At 40.5% G+C, this 26,643-nt stretch overlaps 2 protein-coding genes across 5 annotated transcripts in view; one reads left to right on the forward strand and one right to left on the reverse strand.

Moving 5' to 3' along the window:
- The window catches only part of LOC109401394 (protein madd-4), a 902,383-nt gene that overhangs the window by 812,115 nt on the left and 63,625 nt on the right, over positions 1 to 26,643 (forward strand). The gene's annotated exons all lie outside the window — the stretch shown is intronic.
- LOC109401393 (3-oxoacyl-[acyl-carrier-protein] reductase FabG) lies at positions 18,824 to 19,810 on the reverse strand. The gene is made up of 2 exons (XM_019673944.3): positions 19,220 to 19,810; positions 18,824 to 19,153 (listed from the first exon to the last, which is right to left on the reverse strand). The coding sequence occupies exons 1-2, from the start codon at positions 19,764 to 19,766 to the stop codon at positions 18,936 to 18,938; spliced, it is 765 nt and encodes a 254-aa protein (XP_019529489.2). The 5' UTR covers positions 19,767 to 19,810; the 3' UTR covers positions 18,824 to 18,935.

Genomic DNA, 26,643 nt, shown 5'->3' on the forward strand with positions numbered 1-26,643 from the left:
TCTAAAAAATACATTTTTGTTTCTGTATGAATTTTATCAACGTTCTGAAAGAAGCTACTTAGGGTCTGTTTCAATAGGCGAATTAAAATGATTTTTTACTTAAATTTAACAGTTCGACACTTAAACTTAACAGTTCTCCTAAGGAAATAATTATCGAACTGTCAAGTTTAGTGAAAATTAATTTTAAATCTCCAATTGGAACAGAACCTTAGAAAGCTATATAGTAGGCTTACTTTCGAACAGTTGTTGAAATCAGGGTTCCTGATTTCCACTTTTTATCTTCTTCCACATGCGAAGACAGTCAGCAGCGAACGGTTGTCACTTTAGTTTGTGTGCTTGCTTGTCAGCGACGACAGCAAACTCCGGCGAACGGTGGGAAGCCACACTTGGAAAGTACTCATTCGTCCACATTCGCATCGCAAGCGATCGAGCGGTGATGCGATTCGTGAGTGATATTGTGCATACGAATTTTTGATGTTCCCAAAGAATGTTTATCATTTTCTTTGCTAATCTAGCATTTCAACAACAATACACTTAAAATGTATGCATTACATACAAAAATTCTCTTCTAGTTATGATAATAGCCGCTTCGATCGCTCACCAGCATTCTTCACCATTCGCCATTCATTCATTCGCGTGCGATCCAAACTGCGACGAACGGCAACGAATATCCATGTCGAACAATTTGCCCATCGCTTCTCTCTGGTTGCATGTTTGATCATGACTATCCGTTTGCTGCATCTTTCTCGATTCGCTTCAGCAAAGAGGAGTGAATATGAATGGAGTGAGGCGAATATACCGATCCTTGGTTGAAATTAGGTGGTGCAATCGCCTCAAAGTTGAATTTCCGAGTAATAAAAGGTTTTTTCACTTTTAACTTTTCACTCATAACTTTTTTTCAATTTTCAACGGATTTTCAATCTTTTTAATGAATCTCTCACAAATTAAAATTTGAATAATTTAATTTAATTTCAAAAGTCTCGCAAGATATGAGTGTTAATAGATTTAATTTATTTTTTTTCATCTTTTAACAAAAAAAATTGGGGTCCGATAACTTTTTTACCGCTTGATCAATTTCAACTCTTCTGTGCTTTCGTAGATATTTCCGTTGCCTATCTTTATTCTGAAAGAACTATTAGTCAAAGTATTCATTTTTAAAATACTTTTCACCAAAAACTGCCAAAACATGTCTCAAAACTTGATTTGTTGATGTAAAATTGGAGTTCAGGACGCAAATTTTTGCAGAGTTTTGCAATTCCAAACCAGATACTAATGTCAGAGTGGATAACTGACACTAAGGAAGATTACAAGTGGTAGTCGAAATACGCGTATCTGTCAAAGGATAAGCAATTAGGGCGGAATTAAAAGGTACGAAACTGATCACACTCATTCGAAGAGGGTATTCTGCTTAGAGGGTTCGAAAAGTCGGTACAAGAAGAAATTTTTCAAAATTCAAAAACCCAATTGTCATTCACTTGTCTTCATATTCATAGTCAGCTGCTCGATACTTGATCGTCAACTGAAGAAAAGTCAATTAATATTTGTAAACATCTTAAAGTGTTGCATTACTGATAAATTATTAACGTTTCGATTACATTTGATGGTGCTTTACAAATATCTTATTCCACTCGATTGCCGTAAAGTGTTTTTAGTGGGAATTGTAGCCATAAACGTAGATAAATATGAAGATGTTTCACAAATTTAAGAATTTTCTCCAGAGATCACATGAGAAATTCCTTGATCGATTCTTTTAAATTATCTTTACGGGGTTCATTTGGAAATTTCCTTATGGAATTGCATAATATATTTCATTTTCTTCAGACTTTCTTCAGAAATGCAGTTATTACACAAGAAATTTATCCAAGAATTCCTTGAGCTTCCAAAGATTATCTCAGTAGTTCCTCCATGTATTAAAAAAAATCTTCACAGACCCCTCTAGAAATTCCTTCAGCAATTCCGTTAGAAATCCGTTAAAATTTCTTTTTTCCGATTTTTTTTGATTCCTTTATAAAATCTTAAAAATGTTTTTTTAGAAATTCCACCAAAGTTTCTTTAAGAAATTATTCCAGATATTTCTTCAGAAAATCTTCATTATATCTTGTAGTTATTCCCTTAAAATCTTCGCCAATGATTTTTTTTCAGAAATTCCTCTTCAGATTCCTTAGGATTTTTTTCAAAAATTATTTATCAAAATCTATCATGGATTACTTCTGAAATAGCAGCACGGATTCTTTTAGATACCACTTCGGGATTTTCATTTTTCTTCAGGTTTTTTTTAAGGATCCTTTTACAGGAGTTTATTCAGAAATTCCTCCAAAAGTATTAAATAACTTCTTCAGAAATTTCAGTGAAAGTTTTCTAGGAATTTGCACAGATATCTTATAATAATCAAAATATTTTCCAGGGATTCTTTCAAAAATTTCTTAAGAATTTTATTCAGTATTTTTTTTTAGAAATATCTTTCTTTTATTCTCACAGGAATTAGTGGGCTCCGTGGCCGTGCGGTTAGCGGCGGCAGTTGCCAAGATGTATCGTAAGCCTCGGAGTGTGGGTTCGATTACCGCTCCAGTCGGTGGAAACTTTTTGTCAAACGAAAAATCCATCACTGGGCCACTCGATGTTCTGTGTTGTCCGTTGTCTAGTGTAAGTAATGTGTTCAGTCTGTGCAGTCTCTGGCTGAAGATGGTGTGAATTGTCTTCTTAGTTCCCCCTGAAAGAGACAGTAAAGATATTCTCTGGAGTATCTTCAGATATTCCCACATGAATTGCTTCAGAAAATCCTACTCCTTTTTTCCACAATTGTTTTCGAATTTTGTGCGGAAATCAACACTGGAAACCAGAAATTCCACGATGTCGTCCAACAATCACGATGGCGGCTTCAAATTAAAGATGGCGTCCACAGAAAAAAATATATAATGTAAAATTACATTACCATCGTGTAAATTTCCGCCAACCATCGCGTAAACCATCATGGACTACAACCGGTTACGCGACTATTAGCGGAAATTTACACGATTGTAACGTAATTTTACATGATATCTCATGTAAATATACACTAACTCTAGCATTCCCTTTATATGCATGATTTCTCGCTGAATTTTACATGTATATTTTTTTCTGTGTCTGTTTAATGGTGTTGTAGGCTCTAAAATTATGCAATATGGGTATATTTTGTATGGGGAAGACGCCCGGAGTCCAAAAATTACGACCAGAATATCCAAGATGGCGGTCAAGATCCAAGATTTGGGCTCCTAATTTAAGATGGCGGCTGTTTAGGCCGTTACAAATATTTATTTCACTTTTTCCCACCACTCTTAAGCTGGTCGAGGGGGGGGGGGATAAAAATAATACAGCCTTTATTCTGAAAAATATTAAAAACTCATCGGATTTTTTAAAGAATTTTCAGCAAGACCCGATATTTTGATAAATATTTTTCATTTGCCCCCTCAAAATGCGAAATCCAGTCAAAAAATTTTCAAGGGAAGGGGGGACAAAAAGTCAAAAATAAATTTTGTGTCAGCCTTATTGGAGTTTTAGGCCCAGGAGCCAGGCAGTATGGGTATGTTTGGTATGAGGAAGATGTCCGTAGTCCAAAAATGGTGACCAGTATATCCAAGATGGCGACTCCAAATTCAAAATGGCGGCTATTTAATGGTGTTTAATGAATATACAGGGGATGGCCAAAATGTTTGGGATAGGCAACTTTTTTTCTCCCACTAAAAAATTTAACATGCTGTAACTTTTCATAGAGTGCATCAAAAAATCTCAAATTTTGACTGTTTGTCAACTTATTATATGTACATCATTGGTACAAATTTGGGCTCGATTGATTAATTCTTCGCGAAGTAAGAACCGTTCGGGTAAAACACTTATTTAAACAACTAATTTTTGAACCAGAGCGTTCATGATTAACAAAAAAATTCAATCATGATTAATCATTGATGATTAAAATTCTAATTTCGATGATTATTGATTATGATTAATGATTAATTTGATTTTTGGGATGATTAATGATTATGAATATTGTTTAAAATTATTTTAACTGTGATTATTGATTATGATTAATAATTAAAAATGGCCCATTGATTAAAAATCATGATTAATCATGATTAATCAATCACAAAAAACTGGAAATGATTAAAATATATTTGTTGTTGAAAATATTTTTGTAGTTCCAAAAGTAAAAGGTTACTCTGTCTGGGAGATTTTTAAGAAAAGAATCATAAATTATATTATTTAGAACAGCATTTGAACCAATTCAAATTGAATCATATATTTTATACGGTGAATCATTTATGGTGATGAATGATTAATGTTTGATTAATGTTTTTTCTTATGATTATGATTACTGATTAATGATTAAATTGTGAAATCAGTGTGATTATGATTAATGATTAATGATTAAATGAGATTTTTTTGTGATTATGATTAATGATTTTTGATTAATCTTAATCATTAATCATTAATCATGATTAAATTTATGATTAATCATTAACACTCTGTTTTGAACTGTCATATCTCGGAATCCAGTGAATCGAATTGAATGAATTTTTTAACGTTTATCAACAATATATTGATACTTGATACGACGTTATAAAAGGTAATATTTTTTCACGGCGAATTAAGTTATACCGGATTGAAATTTTTACCTATATAAAGGAAAATAAGTCAAATTTACAATACCACACAAAAATTACTAAATGTGTTCTTTCTTCAATCTAAATAGGCTCTAATATATCTGATTGGAGACAACTTGAGAACAGAAGTGGAAAATCTTTGGATATCAACACTAAAATTTTTTGACATTGATGTAAAAAAATTTCATATTTTCAAGAAAAATGCAAAAAGTGCCAATCCATGATAACTTTTTTCAACGTTTGAAAAGTACATATGTTTTAATAATTTATGAAGCATCTACATATTGTTTGTGTTCGCTCAAAATTTCATTCAAATCGGTTCACTGGTTTCCAAAATATGACAGCTCAAAAATGAGTTGTCTGAAAAATAGTGTTTTACATGAACGGTTCTAACTTTGCGAAATAGTAATCAATCGAGCCCAAATTTGTACCAATGATGCACTGCACACATAATAGGTTGACAAACAGTCAAAATTTGGGATTTTTTGATGCGCTCTATGAAATGTTATAGCTTGTTAAACATTTTTGTGAGAGAAAAAAAAGTTGCTTATCCCAATCATTTTGGCCATCCCCTGTATTTAGTATGGGGTAGATGTCCGGAGTCCAAAAGCAGCGACCATAATATCCAAGATGGCGGTCTAAAATCCAATATGGCGGCTCAAAATTCAAGATGGCGGCTGTTTAATGGTGTTTTTGCTCTGAAACCATGCAATATGGGTATTTTTTGTATGGGGAAGGCTTCAGGAGTCGAAAAATGGCGACCAGAATATCCATGATTGCGGCTCCAAATTTAAGATGGCGACTGTTTATTGGAGTTTGAGGTTCTAAAACCATGTAATATGGGTATATCTGGTATGGGAAAGAAGTCTGGAGTCCAAAAATGGCAACCAGAATATCTTAGATGGCGAACTTAAATCTAAGATGGCGGTTCAAGTTTCAAGATAGACGCTTTTTAAGATAAACGATATGATTTCTGGTGCCATGAAATGGATTTTTGTTAAACGTATGAAAGTGCGATATCCATCAACAAGTCACTTGATTTTGATTGAAATGGGTTTTCGAAGGCACGAGAAAGGCGTCATCATCGCTAGGTGGATGAATTAAGGTTTTTATATTAATAATTGATTTTAAAAGTTAGGTCAGAAAAAATGGTTATGTGTTGATGCAAAAGTAAATGATTTAGGAAATTCAGCGCATGAACAAAATCTCATCTGGTATCGAACCCATGCCCATCAGCTTATGAAGCGAATGTGTGACCACTGTGCCTCGAGCCCCGGCCAAATAGCTATTTTGGTCAACTAAACACTGCAGATTTGCTGTAAGGTTATAATTTAGATTATAAAAATAATGAAACTTTTAACAGAACACAAAAAAAATCTCAAATTTCCTAAGCACTGTATATCTAAATCATCCCCATTACCACCAATAAACTTTTCCTCACGGCCATGCCAGAGTTGAGATTTAATTTACGGCAGGACACACAGGCCCGTTTCCCAATCACATCCCAGTCCGTGCCTGGCTGTCCCTAATCGAGTTGTCGCCATCGCTGATAAAGTTTAGTTATTTTCGGCTGACAAAACTTTTCCCTCTCGGTTGGCCGTTCTAGGAAAACTCCGGTGGCCACCGGATGGCTGGCTGGCGGTTCGCGCTCGCTCATGTATATTCCATAAATCAATAAATTTTCACATTCACACCAAATTATTCAGATTCAACAAAACGATAGCCTATCGCAGTCATTTATGTTCGGGTAGGTACAAGTTGTTCCCCTAGTTTCCCCCTCTCGCACACTACCAGCAAGCAATCTGGCGTCGAACGGGCAGTTGTAGTTGAGAATTTGTCTTGAGTCTGCTGGGCCATAAATTTATCGTCCGAAATTTAAATAAAGTCATAAAGATTTTTTATGAATGTCATTATAGTGCTGCTGCACTCGAAGGGCTACGCGGTGGGCTATCAAACCAATCGTTGTTTTGCAGAACCAATGGTGAGCGAGAGAGAGCGCCAGCTATGAATTGTAGATTGGATACTATCAGGTTGTACATGTACACACTGCCGTTTAGGGGAATGAAGGGGAGTGTTGAATATCCGCAATTTTTAAGTGAATATTTTAATGATTCACACTCAGTTGAGCTCGGCTAATTTTCATTCTTTTGCCGAGATTCGCACAGCCGAGCGCTCAGCAATCGCAATTTAACTGAGATATCAGCAAAAAGTCAAGTTTGTTCATAGCAGCACCCATGGGTGCCGCTATCATCAAACATTAAACGTCAAGCGTTTAGCCGAGATGTCAGCAAATGAACTTTAACCGAGATCCGCACAGCCGATCTCGGCATTCTGTTTTAAGTGTGTTTGGTAGTCTAATGGTTACCGATTCTGATGTGTATTCAGAAGATTCTGCGTTCAATCCTGACACGTCTGCTTCCTTATTTTTGTTCATAATTTCTTATCGCGCAACTGCAGGAAGAAAACCCCGATTTAATCCACCTATGGTGAACAGAACCCTTCTTTCACTTGTTAAAATTATTGTTGTATTATTTGTGTTTAATATATTTATTTTGTGTGATTTACCAAAAGTTCTAGAAAATATTGTACATTTGGCATCTAGTGGATTAGTTTCCAAAATAGCATCATGGACCATGGGCTAAACTACCAGAAATGCCAGACACCTCCCAGAATCTTGAATGTAATGTTTAAAAAATAGCTTACACACTCAGTTGAGCTCGGCTAATTTTCATTCTTTTGCCGAGATTCGCACAGCCGAGCGCTCAGCAATCGCAATTTAACTGAGATATCAGCAAAAAGTCAAGTTTGTTCATAGCAGCACCCATGGGTGCCGCTATCATCAAACATTAAACGTCAAGCGTTTAGCCGGGATGTCAGCAAATAAACTTTAACCGAGATCCGCACAGCCGATCTCGGCATTCTGTTTTAAGTGTGTACATATTCTGGAATATTGTATCTTTTGTTAACTGCCCAAATATCTTGAATCGATTAAACACATAGATAAGAAAATCAGCTTGATACACTTTCTCTAATATCTCTTAATCAGTCGAATAAATTAGCTCCGAAGTACTTGGTACTCATGGTTATGGTGTAAAAAGGACAAACATTATATATCTACTATGTTAATCAGTTTTCGCATTAGCTAGTTTTTTTAGCTCTCCGGTTCTTGCATTTTTCCCACAATATGTATATAAATTCAATGCTTTCATTTAACATATTGTTAGTTTTCATAGAATTCCTGTTTATTTGTAATTTGTTATTTATAATTTTGTTGAAAACAATAACCTGCTAGTATACACTTTACATGAGGTCAGCATTATTTATTGAAAAATAATTTTCCATAGACTGGCCAAAAGTTCATGCAAGATAACAAGTGAATATAATAATAAAACCCAGGTTAATCCACCTAGTGGTGCTAGTGCCTTTCTCGTCGAATATGTACTCAACATTTTTTTTCCGGCCATAAGCCGAAGTGTTCCTGAATCCTGAGAATACTCTAGAACGGAATAAATCTCATTTTCTTCTTTTGTCACAGTGCCCGTTGACTCGTCAATGAGGGGTGGAGTTGATAAATAATAAATGTATTTGATGTAAAAATTCTTAAAAAATTAAGCAAAACCGCTTAAGGCGAAACTGGAAGCATTTCCTAATTTTTTTGGTTTTTGATTATTTTATAAAATAACGAAGCAATATTTTCAAAATCGGTTTTCGTGCACGTGTTGAGTATGGATCAGGGTATATTCTGATTTTGTTACGCGGCATAAAATGTTTTTCGTTTTTGCAGAAACCATTTTTTGTGAAATTTTGTTCAAACATGGTTTCTGCAAAAACGAAAAACATTTTATACCGCGTAAAAAAATCAGAAGATACCCTGATCCACACTCTGCATGTGCACGAAAACCGATTTTGAAAATATTGCTTCGCTATTTAATAGTACATCAAAAACCAAAAAATGAGGAAAGGCTTCCAGTTTCGCCTTAACTCATCGGTTTTGATAAAAAACTTCTGGAAGACTCTAATTTCACTTTAAAATTGATAAATCTATTGGTTTATTTATTTGTGCACTTCTTGAAGATGTTGAATTCCGACCAAAATTTCCAAGGGGGATTTTAAGAGAAAATCAAAATTTGTGTCAGCCTTATTCAGAAAAGCAAGAATTTTATCAAAGCCATAATTGAATTTGGAAACTTATTGATGGCTCATATTCCGATGCTATGTTAAACGTATAGGCCGATTTGAAAAATATCAAATCTCTCAGTTGACTGCTTGATCACCTTCACTAGCACTGGATGCCGATCATTATCAAGACATTTCGGCAATTATTTTTTCTGCGCACTTTAGCCTATATTTTATTATCATTAGTTATAAGATTCATGTAAAATTTGACAAACAAAAAAGTGCAAGCAATCGAAATTTCCCCTATTAAAGCCCATTCAAATTTCTACCGTGTTACAGAGCGCGAGGACTCAACCAGTTGCATCAAAATTGTTCGCAGTAATTTTAGACGCAGAAGGGGATTGGTGATATAAAATTTAATTTTTTTCATACAACGTTGATCCATCCTACTGGAAAATAATGCCTCAGGAATCTAAATGATGTAATTTGACAAGATCGCTTAATTTTTTATCAAGATTTTGTTCTTTTACTCATATTAATCGCTTGCATCGATTTTGTTCACCTGCGTAATTTCTGATTCTGCAATACTGCCGGTAATCTTAAGTGTGATCAGAGACTATTTTCTGCTGCCCGTGTAACTGGTTAACGAACATTTTTGATGATTTGATGTTTCGCATGCATGGGTTTGGTTTTGTTTTTTAATTGAACACTTCCGACGGGACACCTGGAACCGGTTCCGGAACACAACCGGTTTAGATACGGTAGGAAACTGTTTTCTTGCGTACCGTTCATCTGGTTATCGAAAAACCCCGCTCTTCCATGTGTCACATGCATAGGCTTGGTTCACTTTTTTAATTGACCATTTCCAGCGGGACAGCTGGAACCGGTTCCGGAACACAACCGGTTTTCCTGTTCAAGCCTATTTTCCTGTTGAACTGTTGTGGCTTTCTCAGTCTAAGAGCATTGAAACGGCTAGTTTGGCATAGCCCGACGTTTCGGTCCTATTTTCCTGCTTACCGTTCATCTGGTTATCGAAAAAGCCGCTCTTTGATGTGTCGCATGCCTGGGTTTGGTTCACTTTTTTAATTGGCCACTTTCGGCAGCACATCCGGAACCGGTTCCGGAATACCACTGGTTCAAACATGGTCTGAAACTATTTTCCTGCTTACCGTTCATCTGGTTATCGAAAAAGCCGCTGTTTGATGCGTCGCATGCCTGGGTTTGGTTCACTTTTTTAATTGGCCAATTCCGGCAGGACATCCGGAACCGGTTCCGGAACACTAACGGTTTAAACTAGGTTTGAAACTATGTTTCTGCTTATCGTTCATCTGGTTATCGAAAAAGCCGCTCTTTGATGTGTCGCATGCCTGGGTTTGGATCACTTTTTTAATTGGCCACTTCCGGCAGGACATCCGGAACCGGTTCCGGAATACCACTGGTTCAAACATAGTCTGAAACTATTTTCCTGCTTACCGTTCATTTGGTTATCGAAAAAGCGGCTGTTTGATGTGTCACATGCCTGGGTTTGGTTCACTTTTTTAATTGCCCAATTCCGGCAGGACATCCGGAACCGGTTCCGGAACACTACCGGTTCAAACGAGGTTTGAAACTATTTTCCTGCTTACCGTTCATCTGGTTATCGAAAAAGCCGCTCTTTGATGTGTCGCATGCATGGATTTGGTACACATTTTTAATTGGCCACTTCCGGTACGACATCCGGAACCGGTTCCGGAATACTACCGGTTCAAACATGGTCTGAAACTATTCTCCTGCTTACCATTCAACTGGTTATTGAGAAATCCGCTATTTGACGTGTCGCATGCATGGGTTATGTTCACTTTCTTATTTGGCCACTTCCGGCGGGACACCCGGAACCGGTTCCGGAACACTACCGGTTCAGATATAGTTAGAGACTATTTTCCTTCATCCCGTTCATCAGATAATCGAAAATGCCGTGGTTTGATGGGTCGCATGCATGGGTTTGTTGCATTTTCATATCTGGCCCCTTCCTGGGGTACCGGTCCGGAACACCTAAATGGCCATAACTCCGGAACGGCTGGACCGATCTGAACCATTTTCAATAGGAAACAATGGGACAATGTACCCCGTCGAATAAACCATCGGTCGCTGAAATCGAATCATATTTACTATCTAAAAATGAGGTGACCTTTTTGTACACACACACACATACACACGCACACACATACATACACACACACATACATACACACAGACATCATCTCAACTCGTCGAGCTGAGTCGATTGGTATATAACACTTGACCCCTCCGGGGGCTCTATCATATTTTCGTTTTTGGAGTGAACATATAGCCTTTCGGTACACCTTGGTGTACGAGAAAGGCAAAAAAGAATTTATTGAAATACTCTTCGAGAGATATGTAAGTAATCAAATGTCGAATCGAAATAAAATTTCAAGGACTTTGACAAGGATATTGTAGCTTTCATTCGGTGCTAAGAGAACCCAAATCGGTTGACAGACGGCTGAGATATTTATTATGATACACTTGGTCAAAAACCTCTCAAAAAGTTAACCTGTATTATTCCCAAGTATTCTTTGAAAGATATCTCGGTAACCAAGTGTCCAATCCTCATAAAATTGTAAAGGGTTCTACTAGAATGTTGAAGCTTTCATTTGGTGCCTGGAGAACAGAAATCGGTTCATAGACGGCTGAGATATTTATTATGATACACTTGGTAAAAAATCTCAAAAAGTTTAGTTGTATAACTCCTAAGTACTCTTCGCAAGATATCTCAGTAACCAAATGTCCAATCGAAATAAAATTTCAGAGCATTCTACTAGGATGTTGTATGATACACTTGGTATAAAATCTGTCAAAAAGCTAATCTGAATTACTTCCAAGTATTCTTCTAAAGATATCTCGGTAACCAAATGTCCAATCGTAATATAATTCAATAGGGTTCTTCTAGGATGTTGTAGCTTTCATTTGGAGCTAAGAGAATCAAAATCGGATGTCAGACGGCTGGAGAACGAGCGAGACTTTTTCTGTAACATACGCACACACACATACACACACATTCAGACATTTGCCCAGTTCGTCGAGCTGAGTTGATTGGTATATGAAACTCGGCCCTGTGGGCCTCGGATCGAAAGTCGTTTTTTCGAGTGGTATTTATACCCTTCTTATGGGTGTAAGAAGGGTAAAAAGACCCAATTTGGATATTCAGCTTCTTACCCTCCAACTCCTATCCCTGTATCCACTCCGAATCGGTCTATCTGCGACTGTAGTAACCGAATGTCCCCTTTGCTTATGCGCAGAATCTAGAGATAACGTTACCAGACAAGGATCAGTTCGATGTTGCTTCTCCAGCGAACTCCATGATGGAAAACGGTCAAATCGGAGCTTTCTAATAGTGAGTCGGTTACGTGAATCGGAGTCAACGGAACGATTGCTTTGACAAGGTGTTTTTAGAGTGGCTTTGATGAAATATAACGTAATACAAGCGGTATTGCTGCAGTATGGTACCCGATAGAATGTGGAACGATGCAAACAGAAACAGAACCTCATCTCGCGGGAGAAAACAGAACCCATGTTGAAGAAGTGCAGTGCGAAGAAATTAAATAAAAACAGAAACACGGTAATCGAAAGGTAGAAGAAAACTTCGGTGAAAATTTAAGCGTTGAGGAAATGGTGAGATCGGATGACCAAGATGAAGGAACGACTACATCAAGGCAACCACTAGCGTGCGCATCTTTTTTTCTAACTCACTCTCGAGGTATTTGCACATAAAAAAGACGTCACCCTCTACTTATTATCGTCGCGGTTGAAACCAGAAGTTTTCCCCACACTCGACAACCGATTTTACTCCAAATCCATACGTGAAACGTTGGACGTAGTGTGCTGCGCTGAATAGCAGATCTGGTCTTCCTATCCAGCGCACTATGCCCGACTTACGTTCGACGCATAATTTAGGAGAAAAATCATTTTTTTTTAAATTTTTTATTCTTAATCACTTAACCTAAATTACAGCTCTATTGTCAACTTGGGCACTACGTGAGCGATAACAATTGACAGCTGCACTTACACATGTGTGCTGCGCCTAGATGTATTCTATTCTATTCTTATATATCGAACTGGTGGCCTTCGTGCTTCTTTCACTGTTCTACTCTATTCATGGTAGAATGAAGAGCACCAGGATGGGTGGCTGCTGTTCCTTTTCCAGTTCGATTGGGAGTCCATTATGAGTTGCAGTTCGCCGATGTCCAGGTATCCGGGTCCGTTTGAGCCGTAGGCTCAGAAGAGGGTCAATGTCAGCCGCTCTCTGGGGGAAGAGCAACTGACGAGAAATTGCAAGTGCCGGGGCTGGGAATCAAACCCATGACCATCCGCATATGAAGCGGACGTGTGACCAACTACGCCACGGGCCCCGGCAAAAAAAAAAAAAAACAACAATTTTGGCGTGTCAAAATTTTCGATTTTCAACTGCACCATCCATCGACTACCTCGGTAGTTAGTCGATTGACCATTGGTGGCGCTCGCATCGTCTTCCTTGTTGACGTTTACTCACTACCGCCATCTAGTGAATGCCCGGCGAAACACAAAATTGGTTTCCAGAATTTTTGGGCATTGGGCATTGGTTTTTAGTGTTGAAAATGCTTTGACATCCATGTGCACAACAGAACATGTGCTCAATGAACAAATTGAGATTTGAAATCATGAAAAGAAATCCACGTACTCCGATGAGACTCGAAATTCGCTAGACGGACGTTTCTATTCCTTCAAGCGACGGAGTCACTCGGCCTACTGGCGACGGAGATAGTCGAGGGACTCCGTAGCTTGAAGGAATAGAAGCGCTCGTCTAGCGAATTGGGAGTCGTGAGTACGAGTCTCACCGGAGTACGTGGATTTCTTTTCATAATTTCAAATCTCAATTTGTTCATTGAGCACATGTTCTGTTGTGCACATGGATGTCAAAGCATTTTCAACAGTGTAATTTCCCGCATGGCTTGGTGAGCCAAGGCAAAGTCAAAAAATTGACATTGGTTTTTAGAATTTCTCACGGTGAAAAATCATGCTTAGCCAGTTTTGACATTTGAGAAATACTATATAGGATCTGGAACCATTTGGGCAGGGGGACCTATTTTGGGCACTTGCTGATATAACTCAGTAAATTTGGTATCGAATGGCTTGAATTTTTAAACATATCTAGATACTGTACGCATTTGATCATGTCCCTAAAAAAATTGACGTTTAATTTCGTTTTACCTGGCCCACCAAACAGGTGGCCAATTGAAACGGATCCCACCTAAACGTAGCTCAACGAATGAAGGTCAGCTATACGAGATAGAGACTTTTTTAAGAGAGGCACTGTTAGAACTCTTCAGAGTTTTAATCATTTCTGTGTTCTCATCAGAATCTTCTCACAATTGATATTAGAATCCTCTAAGAGTATTTATCAGACTCCTATCAGGATTCTTATCAGAATACTCTTAGAATTCCCATCACTGGATTGTAATTTTATCTCTAGAATCATCTCAGGATTGTGATGAGAATCTTCTCAGGAACCCTTTTGGAATTCTCGTTTGAATCATCTTATATGAGGCCCTCTAGGGCTCTTAATAGAATCATTCTAAATTGTTCCATGAGAACTCTCAAAATTTTCAACAGAATCTTCTCGGAATCGTTATCATAAAATTTCTCTCGCGATTTTCATCAACAACCCCTCATAACTCTCTACAGAATCTTTTGAGAAATCAGAATCGTCTCAGTATTCTCAGTTAGATTTCTTTGAGTTTTTTTTATAATAATCCTTTAAGGATTTCCCTCAGAATCTTTCAGGGTTCTGATCAGATTCCTCTTTATTCTACTAGAATTCTTAACAAATTTTATCCACAATTCTCAACAGAATCCTCATCTTTTTTCTTCCAGGGTTCCTGTCCTCTCAGATTTCATATCAAAATTACCCTGGTATTCCCCTTTTAGAACTCTCATCCGAATCTATTCAGAAGTATCATGTCAAAATTATTGTTTAAATCCTCCCATGTTTTTATCAGAATCCCCTCAGGATTCTTGACAAAATCCTCTCAGGATTTTCATCAGAACCCTTAAAAATTCTCTGGTGACGTTCTAAATTGTTTAAACTGGTGATCGATTGACTGTAAGGTTTAATATTATGATTTTCGGCAACGCATTCTTTATTGTATTAAACGAAATTTAAGCTACCCAGTGTCGAAACTTCGGGCATCATAAGGCCAAACATCATAAGGTTCTAAATTGTCGTACGAATTCTTCTCAAGTATTTTATCAGAACTGTTCAAGGATTACAGCATACACAATACTTACAGCAGCCATGCCATATATACAGATTTATATGTATGAATTACAGATTTTCCACCAAAATTGTTTTTTTTTTTTCGCAGGGGTCATATATTACCACTGCAGCCCCAAAGGGTTAACGTAGAGCCGCAGATGAAGGTGCAAGTTCGCTGCTAAGTGGGGCATGAAAAATGAATCCCATACCTCTTATGAATAACAGCGCTCGGAATCATCCTTGCACAGCCTTTTGTAACTATGTACCTACTGTTAAATAATGATTTCAATATCTGTTTGTGAATCTCGAAGAACTCTCTTAAGTATAGGACATCGCATCTACAAGCGTAATCAGTTTGAAACATCATAACCTGCTCAGAAACCGCCTGAAACGCTATAAAACACTTTATAAAACCCCAAAAAGCTCATCCACAAGCTAATGAAGCCAGCTAAGACTCATCTTAAACCTTCTGAAACGTCCTGAAACGAATTGAAATAAACGACTTAATCCACCTTGAAACCCCCGTGAACTCACTTGAGAAACTATGAAGCATCCTAAATCCCCTCTGAAACCTTCTTGAGTACTGTAATTATCGGGTAAGTCGGTCGGGAGCAGTACTGAGACTCCCCGACTCAATAGCCCCAGGGTCGGCACGCTCACGTCCCGTAAGTCGCGGGCAGGGAACTCTCGCAATTTGAAACAGATAATCACCACAGCACTTCACGGACAACTACACTTTATTACGGGTTTTACTCTCCTGTATTTCTGGCACTTTCTTTCTTACTCCCTTTATCTCCCACTTTCTTAATCTAACCTGACCTTTCACGTTGGGGTCCCCTCTTCTGCAGCACTCCACCACTCCTGATCACCTTCTACCTCTGTGTCCTGAGTAATGTGCGCGATGGCGGTGCACGGTACTTCACACCGCTATCAGCGATGGCGACGTCCTACGGTTTGGGGTGGCTTGGGGTTGTACCGCACGGGCTCCTGAACCTCCTACGTGTTCCGTCCTGCCGATATGGTAACGGATCGGCCTTCGGCGGGTTCTGTGCCGGAATTTGCCCAGATGGTTACGGAGACACAGCAGGGAAATCGGTCGAGCACTTTTTCACCAAAAACGGCGGGGTTCTGTAGCACAGAGAGGGCATTAATCACAGGTTTTAAATGTTACGGTTACTGGTATTACCTGCAGTCCACTTCTCTGACACTTCTTCCACTTTTCAACTGTCTCCAATAAGGTACACCGGGGCAAGTTGAAACGGGTGGGGCAAGATGAAACACGAAGTTTTGACATAGATTTTAATACAATTTGGAAATTTTTCCTTCGCTAAAAGATTGTTTGAATCAAAAATTATGTGTTATGGCGATCAAACTGTTAATCATCATTAGGAAACATAATGTTAAGCTGTTGTTTCATCGTGCCCCACTCGTTTCAACTTGCCCCGGTGTACCTTAACTCTGCATAGAACTTTCCAAACTTTTATTTCGAATTCTTCTGTTTTAACTTTAAGCCTTCAAACTGTCGTAGTCGACGAACTCTGGGCAAGTGATAGCATACCGAGTCGTTGACTGCCTTGAGGTTCATGACCTCGTTCCTCGGTCATTGTCCTCTCCAGCCATCCCATTTCTCAATGGCCCCGTTACGCCACCCCTCATGGCCGGTCAATGAGTGGTAACCAGTCTCTCTGGTGGTGGGGGTTTCAACTACAGTGTGTAGTATTGATGGTTGCTGTTGCTGTTGCTGTTGCTGTTGCCTGACGTTGTCCTATCTAGCCTATCGGGAGCTTTTTAGCTGGGTAACACCTACACTAACCACGAGTATTACCTGCCTTAAACAATTCAACATTTCACGTAACACAAATCACGAAATTCTCGGTAAAACTCCCGACACAAATTCACCAACACTTACAGTACCCTGAAATTGCCTTGAATTGCCTCTGAACCCTTCTGACATTCCCATGAAGCTCAGCTGCGAGCCTGTGAGCCCCTAAAACCACTCTGAAACAAACATTCAAAAATACCCTGAAACACATTGAAACGTCTTGAAACTCTTCTGAAACCATCCTGAAACCATTGTAAAGCTCACCTGAGAACTTATGAAGCCCTTCAAAACCCCTCTGAAATCTCCTGAAACGCATTTAAACGCTTTCTGACCTTCGAACTTTCGACAAAGTTTGTTAAATCAACTTTTGATCTAAGCTCGAGGAGGAATGTTAGTTTTCTAGTGATATTTCTAGCGGAAAGTCTTAAAGAAGATTTTGCGAAAATCCATGAAACTGATCATGAAACGAGTTTCTGGCCTCATTTTAACCAAATTCCCTGTGGCATATCAAGAAAACTTTTGAAAAATCGTTTGCAAAACTTATACCAAGAACTTTAAGCGTTTCTTCAAAAACTTCATTTGCAATATTTAGAACAAATCTATGGATTTTGCTTGTATTTCTTCTATAGATTACATCCCGAATCCAGAAACAAAATCTGTCCAAAACTTAACCAGAAATTAAGTCCGAAATTATTTAAAAAAATATCTCACGCCAAAAATGCTAGTTGTACAGCTTTTTTATCAAAAAGTCTAGCCGTCCCTGGCAAACTTTGTCTTGCCTACTGCATTTTATAACGTTTCAAGTTCAAGTTTCCGTACGCAAACGGCATAGAAAACCAATTCCCAAAAACTCTCTATCACAGACAAACAGACGTAACACATTGAACGATTTTTATGGAATTTCATTGCCTAGTTCACACTACCATCACCTGGTGGAAAAGTTGCACGAATCACTGTGTTGTGCAATATCGTCAACAGAAGGCGCTAATGTGAAACGTCAAACGCATAGAAAAACGATGCGCGTGCCTCTGGTTGTGAAAGCCACAACTATGAAAATTTAAAATGATCGTTAAAAGCGTGGTCGATGGAAATTTCGCAAGTGTTACGTCTGTTTGTCTGTGTCTCTATTTTTTATTCTTCAATCACTTAATCTTATTTTCAGCTCATTTGTTTCACGAACTCCGTGAATAGTTTTTCAAAATATTTGTCACAATTTCCGAGAGAAAAATACAGAACAATTCAGTAGCAATGTTGGATCCTTGAAAATTTTGGATTCCATGGTGAATTGAAAGTTCCTCCAAAGTGCAGGTGATCATTCCATGAAGAAATCTTGTACATAAACAATCTGAAATTTTGCTACGTAACACTTCAACGTTATAATTTTTCTATAAACATCTTCCATAAATTTCACCCTTCATTCCCCATGAAACTGGACAATTGCTAGTGTGAATGAGAGAGACCGCGCCTAGGTACTGCATGACTACGCTTCGGCTGAGTTGTCGTCTAGTTCTACAAGCTCTCCATCCTACACAGCACAGTGTAGCAAGGACCACGGAAACAATTGGGAGGCTTGCTGCTCCGGTGCTCCGGTGGTGTGGCGTAGCATAAATAAAGCATGTGACTTTGTCCTTGTTGATTTGTATACTATCAAACAGCCGGTCGGAGTAGTGTAGCCTAGAAGTGAAACAGCGCGACCCCATTTTGGCAACGGTGAATTTTCTACAGCCCTTCGTTCCCGATAGTGCTGTTCGGCTGTGACGGCGAAAAGTTTTCCAAACAACATCTGCACTCTGCAGCGAGGAGTGCTTGTTTGACACGATAAAGTTAATAGTTTCGATCGGGTGATGCTGGGATGGTGAAAAGTTGAAACTATGAGCAATGGAAGGAACATGAAATGTGATGGAATATTAGAACACGTTTTTCGACGAAGAAGGATTCAGCATTGTCAAAAATTAAATGTTGGTTTTGCTTAACAATTATCATTTAATTGAACTTATATCAAATATGAGTTTAGTCAGATAGTTTTTGGGAAACTGACATGGCATCAAACCAAGTTTTGAACGGAAGTTTTCTATATCGGTCCCATAATGGTCCTTCCGCCATCGACAGCGAGGATAGTTCCCGTGATAAAGCTGGCTGAATCCGCCGCGAGGAAAGCTATAGCTTCGGCTACCTCTCTGGGTTGTCCAATCCGACCAAGCGCGTGTGTCGTCTCGCTGTGCTTCACGAAGGCTGCGTACCGTGTAGGGCTCATACCTTCGCGGTTCTGGAAATCAGTTGCAATAACCGCTGAAAAGAAAAGTCCAAAGTTTGAAATTGTTCAAAAGAGCAAACTTCAACCGCTATCTCCTTTACCTGGATTCACTGAATTAACTCGGACCTTCTTCGGTGCAAGTTCAAGAGCAATCACCTTTGTGAATTGGTCCAAAGCGGCTTTTGATATGCAATACGCTAAAGAGTTGGGGAATGGTTTCAACCCAGTGATGCTCGAAACGTTTACGATGTTTCCTTTGCTTTTGATCAGATGAGGGACGGCCAGCATCGTCAGATGGTAAGCTCCTTTCAAGTTGATGTTCAGCATGTCGTCCAGTTGATCCAAACTCGTGGTTTCGATACTTCCAAATACTCCCCTACCAGCGTTGTTCACCAGCACATCCAACTTATCAAACTTCCCGATCGTTTCCTCAATAACCCGAGCATTGTCTTCCTGCTTTGTCACGTCGGCCAGCAACAGCAAAGGCTTCTGCTTTCCTACACATTCCGCTCCACATTTCTTGAGGCTGTCGGCATTCCTACCGGTCATTACCACCTGGGCACCCAATTTGGTAAAATGCTTTGCTGTGGCGGCCCCAATCCCACTGCTTGCACCAGTGATTAGAACTACTTTGCCGGTGAAATCCATGTCCGTAAAAGAGCTAGACGAAACTGACCTGCTCGCTTGTCGGACGCTGTCTTTATATTCCGCCATTATCAGCACCTACACTATTCGGTAATAGGTACTTCAAAACATTCATTCAAGAACATGTACGGATGAGTGTTATCAATATTGATATTATTGATTGGTTGAAGGCGCTTTCCTTACGGAAGCGAACATTTTGCTGACATAAGTTCTCAGTGTTTCCGAATGCAATGTTTTAAGTCCACTCGTCTCTCTGTGCGAATCTACATGTTTAAAATAATTATCGTTATCAGCTTGGAGATGCGTACCGACAATGACTTTCATTTTCACCACCGTAACGTTACTCGTTTAATTAACTAGAATTTGCCATTATTGTGAAATAATTTGAATGTTTAAAATTTGTTTATTTTAAATTAAATTATTAAATTATTATTAAATTATTATTATATTTGATCCATCTGACATGACAGTCTTAATGAATATCTAGCTTACTTACAATAAATCTGAACCTAAAATACGTGTTTTGAACGTTTCGATTGAAATTGAGAAATCAAATACACAATACACAGAGTTGAACAGATTACACATTAGTGTGGGTCATCGGAACCGTTTTCTCAGATCAAAGCTTTTTTGGTTCCGTTTCGGGTCCTGAGTATCTGTGCAAAATTTGAGCACGATCTGTTGCGTCTACACTTTGCGCATTGCAATTGAAATTTGTATGGGATTTTGTATGGGAAAACATACTTTTTTGCATTTTTGTCATAAGTTGAAAAAGTTTGTCTGAAACTTTTTAACCGATACTATAAAATGATAGCCTAGGATGTTCTGAAAAACTTTGTTGAAGACCGCAAAGCGATCCGATGCTTGTAAAAATAGTTATAACCAACGAACCGCATGCATGTGTTTATGTTTTAACATGTAAAGGAATAACAATAGCAACAAAATCATACTGTTTCGCCAAGCAATTTCAACGCAATAACTTTTTTCATAAGCATCAGATCACTTCACGGTCTTCGACAAAGTTTTTCAGGACACCCTAGGCTATGTTTCCACTTTATCGGTTACATGGTTTTAGAAAAATTCAAGCTTGTTATGAGAGAAATGCAAAAAAGTGTGTTTTCCTATGTAAAACCCCATACAAACTTCAAACGCGATGCGCAAAACGTAGACATAACCGATCGTGCTCAAATTTTGCACACTTATTTGGGTCCTGAAATGGGATCAAAAAAGCTTTGATCTGATGGGATACCATTGAATTTTTCATTTTTCCATATAAACGATGACCCACTCTATTACACATAGCATAAATTGGATCATTCTTGCCATAATCGGTGCGTCTACAGTCAAGATATAAAAGTCAGTTCTACGCAGAGGGCGAGGAGGAACATTAATGTTGAGTTGTCCTAAAATTCTCGATGAGTCAATTTCTCCTTTGAAGATCTTTCCTACAAACAATACTCGATGTAATTTTCTTCTGTAAGCAAGGGTATCAATTCCTAAGAGTCTACAACGATCCTCATAGGGAGGAAGTTCAGCAGAGTTATTCCATGGGAGAAGTCTTAAAGCATATCTGATGAACTTAGATTGCACCGCCTCTATCCTAGATTTCCAAATTTCAGTGTATGGACTCCATATTACGGAAGCATATTCTAAGCCCGGTCGTACTAGCGCAAAATACTAATTTCTTAGGCTATACGGATCGCAAAATTCTTTAGAAAATCTAATGAGAAATCCTAAATTCCTGTTTGCTTTAGCAATAATCGCTGAATAGTGATCTCTGAATGTTAAGCCTGAATCTAACAGTACACCGAGATCCTTCACAGAAGTAACTCTCTCTAATAACTCTCCGCATAAAGAATAGTCCCAGTTAGTGGTACTTTTCTTACGTGTGAAGGAAATAACCGCGCATTTTTTAACACTTATAAGAAGTCGGCACCTGAACGGCGTGGAGAACGTAGGCACGGGAGCCCACGGCAACGGAAGAAACGACGACGCCAGTGCAGCGGAGGACGGAAATGAACCAACTCCCACGCTGAGGGAAGTTAAGGATGCCATTCACCAGCTCAAAACCAACAAAGCAGCTGGTAAGGATGGTATCGCAGCTGAACTCTTCAAGATGGGCCCAGAAAAGTTGGCCACCTGTCTGCATCGGCTCATAGTCAGGATCTGGGAAACCGAACAGCTACCGGAGGAGTGGAAGGAAGGGGTAATCTGCCCCATTCACAAGAAAGGCGACCATTTGGAATGTGAGAACTTCAGGGCGATCACTATTTTGAATGCTGCCTACAAAGTGCTATCCCAGATCATCTTCCGTCGTCTGTCACCTAAAACAAATGAGTTCGTGGGAAGTTATCAAGCCGGCTTCATCGACGGCCGGTCGACAACGGACCAGATCTTTACCGTACGGCAAATCCTCCAGAAATGCCGTGAATACCAGGTCCCAACGCATCACCTGTTCATCGACTTCAAAGCGGCATACGACAGTATCGACCGCGCAGAGCTATGGAGAATCATGGACGAAAACGGCTTTACTGGGAAGCTGACTAGACTGATTAAAGCAACGATGGACGGTGTGCAAAACTGCGTAAGGGTTTCGGGTGAACTATCCAGTTCATTCGTATCTCGCCGGGGACTGCGACAAGGTGACGGACTCTCATGTCTACTCTTCAACATCGCGCTGGAAGGTGTGATGCGACGAGCCGGGCTCAACAGCCGGGGAACGATTTTCACAAAATCCGGTCAATTTGTGTGCTTTGCGGACGACATGGACATTATCGCTAGAACATTTGGAACGGTGGCAGAACTGTACACCCGCCTGAAACGCGAAGCAGCAAAGGTCGGACTGGTGGTGAATGCCTCAAAAACAAAGTACATGCTGGTAGGCGGAACCGAAAACGACCGGATCCGTCTGGGTAGTAATGTTACGATAGACGGGGATACTTTCGAGGTGGTGGAGGAATTCGTCTACCTCGGATCCTTACTGACGGCTGACAACAACGTGAGCCGTGAAATTCGGAGGCGCATCATCAGCGGAAGTCGGGCCTACTACGGGCTCCAGAAGAAACTGCGGTCGAAAAAGATTCACCCACGCACCAAATGCACCATGTACAAAACGCTAATAAGACCGGTGATCCTCTACGGGCACGAGACATGGACCATGCTCGAGGAGGACCTACAAGCACTCGGAGTTTTCGAGCGACGCGTGCTAAGAACGATCTTCGGCGGTGTGCAGGAGAACGGTGTGTGGCGGAGAAGGATGAACCACGAGCTCGCTGCACTTTACGGCGAACCCAGCATCCAGAAGGTGGCCAAAGCCGGAAGGATACGGTGGGCAGGGCATGTTGCAAGAATGCCGGACAACAACCCTGTAAAGCTGGTGTTTGCAACTGATCCGGTTGGCACAAGAAGGCGTGGAGCGCAGAGAGCACGATGGGCGGACCAGGTGGAGCGTGACTTGGCGAGCATCGGGCGCGACCGAGGATGGAGAGCGGCAGCCACGAACCGTGTATTATGGAGAAATATTGTTGATTCAGTTTTATCTTGAATTTGATGTAATACTAAATAAATGAATAAATGAAGAAGTCGATTTCTACAGCACCAATTTGCAAACATATCTGACATCCTCTGAAGTTTTAGGCAGTCTTCTAGAGTTTTGATTACCAAAAAGAGTTTTAGATCATCAGCGTAGAGAATCCTACAACCTGAAGGCAGCACGAGACATACATCATTAAAGAACAGCGAAAAAAGGAGGGGCCCCAAATTGCTCCCTTGAGGAACACCAGATTGGTTGCAAAAACTGTACGATTCGGTGTCACCTAGCTTCACGGACAGACGACGATCTGTCAAGTATGACTCCAACCAGAGAACAAAACTATTCACGGCACCCATGCGCAGAGATGGCATTTCACCGTAGCGATTCACTGCGGCGTCAGTTTATCGACCACATTAGGGATAGGAACATTTTTCACCACACCAAGAAGCCAGTTTCTCTTGTTTTGGGTGGTGGGTAGACCAAGCGCTAGTGCGTGCTCTTGCTGGTTCGCCTTGGATCGAGTGTGGCTCACTCTTTTGCGCGCATCGCTCTCCGGCGCTCTCCCGTGTTTTCACCCAGCAGTCACCGAATCGTCACCATGGTGTCACCGGGGCGAGAACTCTCCGGTGTTTCACCGCAGCGCGCACTCTGGCGCAAAAACCTCACTGGAGCGCGCGCCCGGGTGATTTTTTACACTTTCACCGGAGAGAATTTTAAATCGTTCTCGCCGCACTGTTGTGTGGTCTAGTGCTCAGGGAGCTAAGAGATTTATTTCTACCCACCAAGCTTGCGCGCATCCGATTCGCAGTGGTGGATCCACATATAAGAGACGGGCACTTGTTGAGATACATAGCGTGAGTGCTGTATTTTCGATTTCTCTTTCCTACACTGAGGATATGGACATCTCTGCCCATGCGTCTTATTTTCTCTAGAAGCAAACGATGGTCCACGCGGTCAAAGGCAGCTTTTAGATCCGTATATATGGTATCTACTTGGTGTCCACGTTCCATGTTCCTGAGGCAGAAGGATGTAAATTCGGTCAGGCTGGTTGAAGTTGATCTTCCCGAATAAAAACCGTGCTGGTCATTCGAAATGTACTGCTTGGCCTCGTTGAACAATACATTTCCAACGAGTACTTCTAAAAGCTTCGATCCAGCGCAAAGTGATGTAATCCCGCGATAGTTGGTGACGTCACGTTTATCTCCTTTTTTGAAAACCGGAAACATAACACTCCTTTTCCATATGCTTGGGAATTTACACTGCGTCATAGATTTGTTGCAAATCGAGAGTAGCGGACCACAAAGAGCATCCGAACACTTTTTCAGAATCGTGGGAGGGATACCATCGGGACCCATCCGCCAGGACGATTTCAGCTTTCCAATAGCGGCTTTGACTTGTTCAACTGAGAAAGTAGTATTGCGCATTCCGAGCACATTTTCTGGAACATCGCGAAGTGCGTCCGAGATTTGATCATTCGATATCGACTCACTGTTGAAAACGCTTGAAAAGTGACGAGCAAATAGGTTACTTAGTGCTTGTGGACTGTTGCAAACATCATCCTGCAGGAACATGCTGGAAGGTAATCCAGATTCCTTCCTCTTACTGTTGACATAGGACCAGAAATGCTTCGGATTGCGCTTCAGGTTGTTTACTGATAGCTATGGTTTTTTGCACGGTTTTGCCTAATTCAGATCCTATTGAGATCGGTAGCTACCAGGGAAGGACTCTTAAACTCAACTGTAAATTATGGTCTACCGGAAATAAGGATGTTGGTGTCCAGCCCTGTGAGTCAGCCGAAAAAAAGCATTGCATCGGGAAATCAGCCGAAACCGAAGACCAACGGTAACGACCCCAGTGACGAAACAGGATTTTCGATTGGAGACGCGGTACGTGGCATTGCCGATCTCAACTTCATCAGGAGCATTCGCATATCCGCCGAATTACCGGAGGACTGCTGGTTCAGCACCATATCGCAGCATGGGATGTGTTAGCCAGGATCCATGATGTGAACGTTTACAAGAAATCATACCATCCATCAGAGCTGTGACAATACATACGAGCTGGGTACAGCTTTTTTTTCGTGATGAGCGGTATACAGTGCCGGTTGATCGGTTGAGGACCGAACTACGAAAGAATGTGCAGGTTGAGGATCAAAGGCCTACTCTTCAACTTCAGCATAATCAAATGTACACAGCCCACCACTCCAGAAGCACAGATGGTAACAAGGACACATTTTACCCGCAGATCGAACGCAAATACGGCCGCTGCACAAGCCACGACGTTAAGATCAACATAGGATATTTAAACGTTCAGTTGGGCCAGGAGGAGGAATTCAGACCGACGATTGGAAAGTTTAGCGCCCACCAGCAGACGAACGAAAACGGCCTGTGACTCATCGATTTCACCGTCTCCAAAACATGGTCACGCAAAGCACCTGTTTCCCACACAGCTTCCCTTATCGTTACACCTGGAGATCACCTCAGCAGACGGAATCTCAAATCGAACACGTTCTGATTGACGGCCGGCACTTCTTCGACATTATCGACGTCAGGACCTGGCGCCAACATCGACTCCGATCATTATTTGGTGATGGTTAAACTGCGCCCAAAACTCTCCGTCATCAACAATGTACGATACCAGCGATCGCCACGGTACAACCTAGAGCGACTAAAACAACCGGATGTCGCTTCAGCATACGCGCAGAATCTCAAGGCCGCGTTGCCAGACGAGGGTGAACTCGATGAGGCCTATCTAAAGGACTGCTGGAGTACAGTGAAAGCAGCCATCAACGACGCAGCCGAGAGCACCATCGGGTACGTGGAACAGAATCGACGGAACGATTGGTTCAACGAAGAGTACATAACGGTTTTGAAGGAAAAGAACGTAGCGTGGGCGATAATGCTGCAGCAAGGGCCCGGACAGAACAGAGAGCGTTACAAACAGTAGCGGAAACAGCAGACCCGCCTCTTTCGGGAGAAAAAACGGCGCCAGGAAGAAGCGGAATGCGAAGAAATGGAACTGCTGTGCTGTTCCCAAGAAACACGAAAGTTCTACCAGAAGTTCAACGCATCCCGCAACGGCTTCGTGCCGCAAGCCAAAATGTGCAGCGATAAGGACGGAGGAATCTTGACGGACGGACGTGAGGTGATCGAATGGTAGAAGCAGCACTTCGCTGCCCATAGTCGATGTAAGCGCCACTGTACTTTTCAACATACTTTTGGAATTTTAACAATGATTAAATATGGATTTCAAGATTTTTACCACGTTGACATCTAATTAAGGGTTAAATCTTGTGATCTATTGACTAAAACTGCCCATAAATATGCACATGCGTTAGATATAAGCTAT

Source organism: Aedes albopictus, chromosome 2, assembly GCF_035046485.1.
Source record: "Aedes albopictus strain Foshan chromosome 2, AalbF5, whole genome shotgun sequence".
NCBI lineage: Eukaryota > Metazoa > Arthropoda > Insecta > Diptera > Culicidae > Aedes > Aedes albopictus.

What these genes read in the sequence shown, in the direction of transcription:
- LOC109401393 (XM_019673944.3), bottom strand. Translation starts at nt 19,766, where the DNA reads ATGGATTTCACCGGCAAAGTAGTTCTAATCACTGGTGCAAGCAGTGGG. An exon ending in AGTTAATTCAGTGAATCCAG is followed by an intron (nt 19,154 to 19,219) that starts GTAAAGGAGATA and finishes TTTTCTTTTCAG; the next exon opens with CGGTTATTGCAACTGATTTC.